Source organism: Idiotropiscis lumnitzeri, chromosome 4 (assembly GCF_059441095.1).
Source record: "Idiotropiscis lumnitzeri isolate Australia: NSW breed Sydney's pygmy pipehorse chromosome 4, RoL_Ilum_1.0, whole genome shotgun sequence".
Taxonomy (NCBI): Eukaryota; Metazoa; Chordata; class Actinopteri; order Syngnathiformes; family Syngnathidae; genus Idiotropiscis; species Idiotropiscis lumnitzeri.
Genome location: NC_142394.1, coordinates 2,834,152 through 2,845,375, shown reverse-complemented (window position 1 = coordinate 2,845,375; position 11,224 = coordinate 2,834,152). Strand labels below are relative to the sequence as shown.

The 11,224-nt window shown below is 38.7% G+C and overlaps 2 protein-coding genes across 4 annotated transcripts in view; both read left to right on the top strand.

The window, feature by feature from the left end:
• Positions 1-1,209: 1,209 nt before the first annotated feature.
• Positions 1,210-9,179, top strand: LOC148337828 (B-cell receptor CD22-like). Of its 2 annotated transcripts, none has more exons than XM_088294152.1 (10): positions 1,210-1,241; positions 1,316-1,364; positions 1,529-1,858; positions 2,380-2,601; positions 4,165-4,443; positions 6,303-6,554; positions 6,803-6,881; positions 7,410-7,437; positions 8,595-8,893; positions 9,020-9,179. In XM_088294152.1, the coding sequence occupies exons 2-10, from the start codon at positions 1,328-1,330 to the stop codon at positions 9,078-9,080; spliced, it is 1,587 nt and encodes a 528-aa protein (XP_088150278.1). In that variant the 5' UTR covers positions 1,210-1,241; positions 1,316-1,327; the 3' UTR covers positions 9,081-9,179. The 2 variants fall into 2 exon arrangements, with proteins under 2 accessions (XP_088150278.1, XP_088150277.1); XM_088294151.1 differs by having other exon boundaries at positions 1,221-1,245.
• An 861-nt stretch (positions 9,180-10,040) lies between these two features.
• The window catches only part of LOC148337827 (uncharacterized), a 28,920-nt gene continuing 27,736 nt past the window's right edge, over positions 10,041-11,224 (top strand). For both annotated transcript variants that reach the window (XM_088294829.1, XM_088294828.1), the window contains exons 1-2: positions 10,041-10,364; positions 10,788-10,873. In XM_088294829.1, coding sequence (XP_088150955.1) covers positions 10,112-10,364; positions 10,788-10,873 — 339 coding nt within the window. In that variant the 5' untranslated portion in view covers positions 10,041-10,111. The remainder of the gene's footprint in view (positions 10,365-10,787; positions 10,874-11,224) is intronic.

Genomic DNA, 11,224 nt, shown 5'->3' with positions numbered 1-11,224 from the left:
ATTAAATGTAATTCAAAATTAAATGCAAACTACCGTACTGTGCTATGCAACAAACATTTCTCTTTAGTACTGAATTGTAATGAACTTCAAATGCCTTTTTAAAAAAGTAACTCATAACCGTATTTTGACAAAACAAGATTACGAATGGTAATCTTAATGGCAAACAGGACCTTAAAATGTCTGTACTTTTCCTTATATGAAACAATGACTTTTTGCATTAATGTCATTTGCTATATAAAAAAAGCAGAAGACTTTTTATCCATTCGTATGCCAAACCTCTTATACCATATTTCTCTAATTTTTCCATTCATTTATTATGATTTATGGTGTCAAAGGCTTTTCTTAAGTCAATGAAAATCCAGAGAGTAAATTCTTTTTTTTATCTATACTTAGAAGCAATATCTTCCCCAAGTTCCATTACTACCTTAGAGGCAGATCTTTTTTCTCTGAATCCATATTGATTCTCACTGAAAAGATTATGCTTTTTGATCAAGTTGTCGAGTTAGCTAGATAACTTTTCTCTAGAATTTATAAGAACTGTGGCAACAGTGATATTGCTCAGTAGTTTGTGAGTGGATGTTTATCTCCACTTTTCTATATCGGAATAACTTTTGCTGTTTTCATTTTCAATGGGAAGATACCAGTTTTGAAGGACAGGTTACAAATGTATGTGAATGATTGCACTGTGTTCCATAATGTTTTTTACTAAAATCATATCAATGTTAAAACAGTCAGTAGATGTTTATTTTTTTATTGTTTTTACAAAATCTTCTATTTCTATATAATTTACAGCTCTAAGGAACATAGTATGGAAATTATTCTTAACATAATACGATACAATACAACTTTATTTATTTGGCACATTTCACAACAGCTGGAGCTGTAACAAAGCACTTTCCATATGGTGTAATATAAATTAACACAATTATTTAGTTCATATTTATTTATTGGATCTGGAAATTCTAATTCTAATTTACTACCAACTTGAATAAAATAATTATTAAATGTATTAGTTATATCTGTTATTTTATCAATAACAATAGTTTTGTCTTCTATAAAATATTCAGGATAGTTGATTTTTTTTGGAGTTGTTATTTTTTACACCATCTAATATTCTCCATTTTTCCTGTTGATTGTGCACTAGCATGAGAGAGAAAGCAGAAGGGGATTTCTTCTGTCCTCGCTTCTGCTTTTTCTTCTCTGTAACAGTTTCTTGATAATGTACAGTGCACAATGCAGTGGTGGGTGCGTAATGTCAGCGTATTTTTTTTTAGACACATTTTAAGCCTTTTTTAACAAATGGAATGTGTTTCAGGTTGATTTTGCAATGAAGGAAAATTGGATTATTCTGGGATTAATTTCAGGTAAATTTAATTTTTCCCGTGTATTCAGATTATTTTCAAAACCCTGTAATGATCTGAAACTGGTTGAAGATTTTGGCTGTGTGACATGAATTCCTTCTGTTAAGATGGCATGTCTGGTATTGATGTGATTCATGTTTATTCATACTGATTTCCTTTTCTCGAAGGTGTATTGAGTGGAGACTGGGGAGTCTCGTTCAAGGATCAATGTGCTTTGGAAGGGACGACGTTGGTTGTGAAGTGCCAGTATGACTACCCTTTCCCTCACATTGTCACTTCAGCTAACTGGTTTCTAGGTCGACGGCAGTCAGGCAGGTGGATCCGGCTCACATCCACTTCCATCCCACCCCACTTTGAATATGTGGGCAACCTCCGGGGAGACTGCAGTCTGAAGATCAATAACGTAAAACATGTTGATGAAGGACATTACCTCTTTGGATTTGAGACGGTGCTGAGTCATTGGACGAGCAGAAATGCACTTCATTTGTCAGTAAGAGGTTTGGAAACTTTTGCTTTTCACTGGGGTGGATGATTAATTAATTTCATTGGTTAATTTGAGTTCATTTCTCATTGGCTTTTTTTTTAATACCTAATTTAAAGTGCATCACAGCTTATGTACATTGCTTGCGCTAACAATGTGGCTTCGAACAGAGGAGCTGAGAATTACTTATGGAACAGCCAAGACATGTTTTGATTGCTCGTTTGTTCGTTAAATATTTGAACATTTAACATATACATTTATTTAGGTATGTGTTTTAATAGTTTTTTTTTCACTTCACTATCTGCTACACAAAAGAAATATTTCTATATCTGTAAAATCTGGTGCAAGTCTGGGCATGGAATTCAAAGTATGTTTGGTAGGGCTACTGGGAAAAAAATAAATCGAATCCCAGAGCAGAGGATAAGTAAGTAATGTTATTTTTGGAGGGAATACAGATTTTATTTTAAGGCCATATCACCCTTCCCTAGTTTTGGATGCCATGCAGAGATCCCATTTAATCACAAATTTCTTGAGTAGAACTGACTGCTGTTGTGGAGCCAAGCACAGTGACAGAAGGGCAATCTGTCAGCCTGACATGCAGGAACGATTGTGGAACGCTGGTCTATGTCTGGCACCGAGATGGAAAAGTGTTACCACAGCCAGTCTTCTCGGCCAACCGCGAAGATTCTGGGAGATACTACTGTGCTGTCCTCGGACAGCAGAAGATCAGATCGGCCTCTGTGTCTCTAAATGTTCAATGTGAGTATTTGTTGACTTTTGTAATATTATAGGCCCATTCATGTGCAGGATGTAGTATTCATCGACATGAATGGTCTTTTTTTTTAGGTGCATGGGGGGGTCTGAAAACATATTTACAATGATTGCCATTTTATATATGCATAGAAGGTTCTAAATTGCCCATAGGCGTAAATGTGAGTGTGAATGGTTTGTTTGTTCGCTTGTTTGTTTTCGGGTGACGTGGTTTTGATTAGCTGCTGTCAATGTCAAAGTGTTCTTGAGAAAGACACTAAACCCCTATTTGCTCCTGATGCTGTGTCACCAAAGTATGTGAATGCCAGTGTTGAAGCACTGAGAGTACCATGAAGGTAGAAAAGCGCTACATATGTGAAAGCACATTTGTCTATATTGTGAGCCCATAGAATAGTTACTAAGTATTATTTGAACGTTTTCATAAAACAAGATGAAACAGTGAGTGAACATTGGTATTTAATTGATTTCATAATGGTAAATTCAAAATGAGCTTGTCAATTATTCTATTAGGTTAACGATATGTTGCCTCCACATGACTGGTGACCAGTCCAGACCTCATGCCCAAATTCAGCTAGGATACTGTTGGCTCCAGTCCACTCAGGTGAAGGCAAACAGGATAGAAAATGGATAAAGCAATGTTAAGACAATTTTCTCTTTTCAATAAGAGCAATGCACTATTCTAATGTAGCTAAAGCGTAAGTCTGAATAGGTACATAGCTGGATGCTTTAATTGGCTGTGCGTATTCTCCCGTCTGCTTAAGTCTGTCATTTAATGTGCCCGCAAATCCAGATATGAACTGTGGGTCGTATAACCCAAAAATGTGGGCATTCTCTGTCTAATCTGGCCCCGGTGCCACCAGACTTTTTTCCCACCCATCGTTAAGAGATTTTCCGCTTCAAACAGAGTCCCACCGGTATTAAAAACAAGCCTTTGAAGGTTTGTCCCCCCCCCCCCCCAAGTTATTATTACAACAACTGTTTATTGTAATGTTGCATTGATGAATTTGATATTGAATCATTTGTTTTCAATTGCTTATGTGCCGATCATTAAAATAAATCTAGATTAAAGTGACTCGTCCAGTCCATGTCACAAGGAAGTTTGGGCACCACTGATTAATCCCCTTTTTTTGATGGACCTTTAAACACGCGTCAGTCCTAGAATTCGGATGAAATTACTTTTATTGGATTTGTTTCACATTGAATAAAAACATTGGCCAAAGACTTCAGACGTAAGAGAATGACACCTATTTGGTGGATACCCACAAATTCCCTGATTACGCATGGTGAGTGTGTGAGAGATCTGGACAGGAGATTGCGTGTAAATGAAAGGTGCGTAAGCCCCGACATGTATTAAAAGAGTTCAAGTTATGAGCCCAGGTGCACAACTGCACATTGTTGATGTCAGACAGTGATAATATTTGATATTTGCTGATACTGCAGTATCTTCATTTTGTCTCATTTTTAATGAGGCCTTGCCTCATTGGGAGATAAACGAAATCTTCATCAGTTTGTATTCTCTGTCTTGATTAACTTTTTTTTTGTTTAAATTAGATGCTCCAAGTAATGTTGTGTTGTCAATGACAACCCCGGGAGACGTCATCAACGGAAGCTCTGTAACTCTCAGCTGCAGCAGCGATGCCAACCCACCTGTTCCACAAAGTGGCTACAACCTGTATAAGGGCAATCAATTGATAAGTTCTGGACCAAGTCACACGATCTCCCTTCTTCAGCCCAGTCACAGTGGACTGTATCACTGTGAGGCCTCAAACAATATCAGCTTGAGGGGAATCACGTTTGTGAAATCGACTGAGGTCAATCTGGATGTGCAATGTACGTATCCTTCATCGTGAATTTCATGTACAATAATCTCGAGGATAACTTACACTCATATACAGTATTACACGCACCCTGAAAATCGCCCTTCAAAATCTGATATTCCTTTGTACTCCCCCAATTTGGTCGTATCCGTACACAAAAATTGAAACGTTACCCACAGAGTAATTTGATAGCTAGGGTTTTCTTGCATTTAAACACACGTTTTTTTTGGCGTACAGTGAATTTCTTTACTTGCAAACAAATTAGTTGCTGTTTGTATCCTGGTGTGAGCCAAGTGCTTTTGCATGATCACAAAAAAAAGAACAACAAAATGTCCCGGATAGCCGCCAATGTTTATCGCGTGGCGAGAGCATTGCAATGAGATGGCATGTGGCGAAAAAAAAATTGCTTTGGAAAACACAAACCACAATTTCAATGAAGTTGAGAAGTTGTGTAAAAATTCAAATAATAGATAATACAATGATTTGCAAATGCTTTTCAACTTTTATTCATTTAATACACTGCAATGACAACATTGGTTGTGTAGAGGTTTTATATTCAAACTGCTAAGCTTTATGTTTTGTTTTTGCAAATATTCACTCATTTTTAGTATGATGCCTGCAACACGTTCAGAAAAAGCTGTTTGAAATTGTGTTACATCACAGTTTGTTTTAAAACAAAACTTAATTCCATTAATTCCATTGCACTCTCTTATTTATTTATCTAATTTATATATTTGTCTGTATTATTGTTGTATTGCACTGGAGAGGGGAGCCCTCTAATCTCGTTGCACACTTGAGTACAATGACAATAAAGGGATTTCTAAATTTCTAATTTCTAAAATTAATTGGTGGTTGGGAACTGAGGACACTGAGGAAATTGTTGAAGCTTTGTATGTGGAATTCTTTCCCATTCTTGCTTGATTTGCAACTTCAGTCCCTCAACAGTCTGGGTTTTTCGTTGTCGCATTGTGCTTTATGTGCCACACATTTTGAACGGGAGACAGGTCTGGGCTGCTGGCAGGCCAGCCTAGTACTCACAGTCTTTAACTATGACGCCATGCTGGTGTAACACATGCACAATGTGGTTTGCATTCTCTTGCTGAAATGAGATGGGACATGCATGAAAATGATGTTGCTTGGATGGCAGCATATGTTGCCCCAAAACCTTTCAGAATGAATGGTGCCTTCACATATTTGCAAATGCCATGGGCGTGATAACAGATTACAGTCCGGATGGTCCTTTTCCTATTTGGTCCGGAGGACATAACGTCCATGATTTTCACAGACTCATCAGACCACAGCACACGTATCCATTTGCATCAAACCATCTCAGCTGAGATCAGGCCTAGATAAAGTGTTAGTGGGTGTTGTTGATTTATGGCTGTCGCTTTTTATGGTTTCACTTGCATTTGTCGATCTAGCGATGAAGTGTGTTAACTAACGATGTTATTCTGAAATATTCCTGAGCCCACGTGGCAATATCCTTTACACAATAACGTCGGGTTTTTTAACCCTCAATGATGTAATCATGTAATTCCTCACAATCTAAGTTGAGAGTGTTACAGCGTTCATCTTATCTTTTTTTACAATAGGTTTCAAGTTTTCTTTTTTTCGGCCCCAAAACTTTTTTTTTTCTGGTGGAGAGCTACACAATGTGATGAATATTATTCACTTTCTTTTTTTTTTTCACTCATGTGTAATACCTCCTTTTCCCAGGGGCCGGGTGTCCAAATACTTTTTCCCAAATGAAAATGTTGTTTAAGTAGTTTGGTTAGACTTTCACACAATACACACATTTTTCCTTTCTAAAGTGATAGTGTATGAAGTTATTGGGTTATTGATATTGTCCATCAAACTTCTTGGTTTTCACAGATCTGCCAAGCGTTGCTGATGGCAAAAGTGTCAACGTGATGTGCAGCAGCACAGCCAACCCTGCCACCCACAGCTATGTGTGGTACAAGTGGACAAGCTCCAGCTCCCTACTCCAAGTGAGCTCAGAACAGGTGTTGTCTCTCCCCTCCACGGAAACGCCCCACACTGGAATCTACCTTTGCCAGGCCTCGAGCCAATTTGAAGTCATCAACTCGACGACAATCCTACTTGCAATGCCGGAACAAAATTCTGGTTTGTGTCATATTTATAATCAGCCAGACCCTTCATAATCATGCGAACTCAATTTCGGAACCAAAAAGCCTTTTCCCCTGTTTTCTCAATCACGCTGTCATGGTCAAATGACATGTAAGGGTTTGTTTGTATGTGCTGTTCTTTGTGCATGCTCCGTCTTTCTCCACTTTGAAGTAAAGTATGCGTATTCAGTGCTTAGCAATATACCAACATACCCATTTATTTATTTATTTATTTAATCTCTACAGGTCGCCTATTTGTCCCAATACTCGGTGGACTTGGAGCCTGTATTTTTGGTATGCTTGTTGTGGCTCTTCTTGTTCTCTGGTAAGTTCCTGGTGTAATTTGTGATAACGTGAATCCACAGTTACATGGGTATTTTTGACATCTCTTAACAAACGTGGGTATTTTTGCACTTCCTCAGGATGCTTGAAGATTGATGTAATCCAACTGTTGCTCAACTTTGTTGACCACTATTGCCTAACCAGCGGTGGTGTAATCAGAGAAAACCTTAAATTCCCAAGACTGACAGGGGCCTCAGATTTTTTTTTTTTTATATACATTGAAACCAGTGTGGCACAAAGTGACATTTGTCACATGCCCCAAATCTCTAGCAGCTCCGCCCAACATAGCTTCATGCTTAGAGATTTCATATGGTATATAACATAAAATATAAGACAAAATTACTCAAATGTTGCATTACTGTGCAGTGTAAATGTTAAAAATGTATGTCTTCATGTTGCGAAGAGACACACATTTGTCAAAGGAAAAATTTGTTTCCAAACACAGTGTTAAACAAAAGGCGGCTTTTCAAATTATTTAATTGCGTTTGTTCTATTTTTTCTGGTGTGTTAGGAAGAAACAGAGGAAGACAGAGAAAAAGGTTTGTATGTTCCTTCCATCCATTTAATTCCACTTATCTGCTCAAACTTTGCTGGCCCTGGCCACCTCTCCTAATTCTACCGCAGATGTGTTCCCTGGCCAGCTGTGAGACATACGCCTCTGTTATGTGGGCAACCCCCATAGCAGATCAGCCAGTTGTTGTTTGAACCAAAGCTCGTCAATAAGGCATATTTCTGCAACTGTGGGAGTCGGCATAGTGGATCCAGATTATTTGGATGCTGATGCGTGACATTGGCACCAAGGGCTGGTGTTGGCAATGTTGACTCACCTTCTGGGCTATGCCTTTTGTTGAGGCTTTGCGGGCTCCATGGCCCTTTCAGCTCTTGCATTACCTCTGATGACGGCGCACCGCAGTCCCCCACCTGTCGCTTCAGTTCGCATGGAACAGCGACATTCACAAATGGTGGAAAAATAGCACTTTTACAGGCAGTGTAAATGGAGCCATAAAGTAGTCCAGGTCACCTCCTGGCTGGCCCTTTTCACCTCCAGAAGTAAATGTCTGAAAAATAAATGCCTCGATTGTCTCCTCACAAAGGAAAGTTGTAGGCTGTATAGCATCTTTACTTCAAGTTTCAACACATGTTCCAAGCCCATCACCTTATCCTGCACGTGACAGTGCAGCCTTCTATTGATCAGTCCCTTAATCGGGAAGAAAACAAAATGCTAAAAGTTCACAGCAACCATGGCGGCACACTCAACCTTTAGTCTCCTACTCGAAGGTGCTGATTATCACCCCGGCAGCTTCTCATCCGAGCCAGTGCCTAAGAGTCACAATATGATGATACTTGCTGGACCACATTGTCCAGAAATGAGATATTAAGCCCAGACAAACCAACACCCCTTTAAAGCTTGGCAGTGTCTCAAAGTTGTGTAATGAACAGAACCAATGACGAGGCTTCTGATGGAGTCCAATGTCCAATTCAAGTCCAAACTGTTGAACCTCAGTGAAGACCCTAAACTGGTTCTGATATCAATATTTAAGTACTTTCCGAAAATACAAAAATAATAGATATATGCATATTTTGTCACGCCGCTCCCAGTGATTATTTGAAAATATTCCAAAGACATGCCGTAGTTTTTTTTTGTGCGTGTGGGGCTTGCACAAAAACTAATCACTCATTAATATTGACCAACCAGGCGCTGCTTCCTTTCCAAGAAGTCAACTCTGCGGCCACTGAAGATCAGCCCAACAGCATTTATGCCAACATCGTCATGTCTACATCATCTCCTCAATCTCCACCACGAAAATACTCAAAGAAACAACATGCCAATGTGATGCATATATACGGACAAGTGAAAAAACCCCGCCAAGGCTCACACCCACAGTCATATTACAAGAACTCATTCATTTCCAATAATGATGATGTTACCTACTCAACAGTCACCATTGATGTTAAAAAATCTCATTTGGACAAAAACAGTTCACAAGATTCCAGGTAGGTTTATTAGACAGGATTTATAACACAATACTGATGCAGAGTAGCATGTAGTGAATGTACCTCAGGGACGGGGCTGTTAGATTAGTACTGTACTCATTCCTACTTTTGTTTTTCCATCCACAGGCTCAAAATGGGACAGACTGCCGAGTCGGTAATCTATAGCACCTTGGCTAATTCTAGCTGAGTGTGCATGGTGGCATTCTATGTGTCAGTGTATTCACCTCATATGCATTTTGTACAATTCTACAACAAAAATAATAATAAATATTCTTGTCATTTTGTGTTTATTTTTTCAATCTTTTACTTATTGACTCATTGAAGATTTTATAGCGATGCGGTGCACTTTACTGCAACTTTTATTTGCAACATGGATCCTTTGCCATTAGTTGCAAAAAGAACGAAAGGTGGCAAAAGTACAATATACGCGAGTATAAACTACATCTACTTGTGTTGAAGGATTGGAGTGTTCGCTTGCAGTCTTTTAAAAAAAACGCTGATTTAACACAGAGTTGAACCGGAGTCAATTAAGTCAATGTTGATGTAAGTTTGATCATTTACTTCCACGATTCTTCAGACATGCCGGTGAAAACTGAAAATAAAACAAGAGAAAATAATCAGTTTCTGCACACAATTCCGGTGAATATAGACACCTCATCAGAAATAATAGTATGCTCTTTGGCGTTGAAGCATTTAAAGGTAATGGCGTAAAGTAGCCAGCAGATGGCGTCATTGGGTCGTTTCATTCAGCCACTGTGTACAGTTCCAACAAACACATTCAAATGTCCCAGTAAACTATACGCGACTAAAACTGTAACATCTGTGATTTTATAACATCTCCAAAGATATTACTGATATTCCTGCACTAACTACATTACTTCTAGGACGTTTCATACGCAAATGGCGTCTGATCCGTTAAACATGTCTGCCTTACGTTCGCGATCAAACCGGAGAAGACGAAACAGGAAGTGAAATCGCGGATAATGCTTAATTAAAAACTTAAACTTACATACAATTATTTTTCTCAGCTTATAACTACCACAACAGAAAGAAACATTGTTAGAGAAGAAATATATTAAATAACATTAACTATCTAGTGAAAATTGAAGCACTGATTATACACATTACGTCATTGCTTCGCGTCAGCCATCAGCTCGCTGTCAAAGAAATTGGGAAGGTTTTACATTTATACTTAGGCGTACTAATTTTGAAGGCTTCATGATGTCGATTAAAAAATCGAAATTACCATCTCTGGGCTCACGTTTTCACTCAAGTCAAAGCGAGGAAGCGCAACCGAAAGAGAGGCATGGTTGTAATGGGATTCCCAGGAGGATGCGCAGGAAAAAGACGAGAGACGACAACACGCGGGGCCATCTTAAAGTAAAATTGCCCAAACTGGCCAAAAAGTATTTGTTCAAAGATATCAGCAGCCAGAAGACACCTGGTGGAAACGTGTCCCCGCGGCCCAAAGGTAAAAATAAATAAATGAATGAATACAAATAATAATAATAAAGTGTCATCTTTATGTTCGTCTATGCGTGCCTTGCGATTGGCTGGCAACCAGTTCAGGGTGTCCCCCGCCTACTGCCCGATGATAGCTGGGATAGGTTCCAGCTTAATAGGTAGCCATCTGGCCAGCCCGTGCACGCAGCCTGAAGTTTGCTCGCAGCCATTTAACAAGTCTTAGCATGTGTGGGTTGTTGAAGAAAGCTGCTCAATTAGGTCATAAAGAGGAATACATTTTAAATTGAAAGTTGAATGTTAGTATCTGGTTTTCTGGGCAATCTAAAAATGTACTATTTGACCAATAGTATGGTATTTTATGGAGGCATATTGCTTGCATGTATTCTTCAAATTATTGCACCACAATGATATTGATCTTTTGTTTTGTTAGTTGCTGAAATGAATTGCCAGAGTGTTGAAGATCCTTTCTTCTTCTCCCAGAGTTCCCAACGCAAAACATCCGGTGACAAAGAGAAGGTGCAGTCGTTTTTTTTTTTGCATGATACATGTGTTGATTGTGAATGACAGAATGTTTTATGATGATGAGTACTCTTCCAATTGTAAGGTTCAAACTAGTGCTGTCAAAATTAAAGCATTAACGCAGGCGATTAATTTAAATATTTGTAACTCAGTTAAATATTTTAACTCCGATAACTCAGTTTTATTTAGTTCAAAAATAATTAGCATACTTTGCAAATATTGTACCATGTTAGATTTACATATTTAGCACATCTCAGAAAAAACACCCTGCTCAAGTTCCCACTGGGCCTTGCAAACCAACGCTGCTGGAGTGTGGTACTTGTGGGCAGAACTACTGTAGACGTTTTG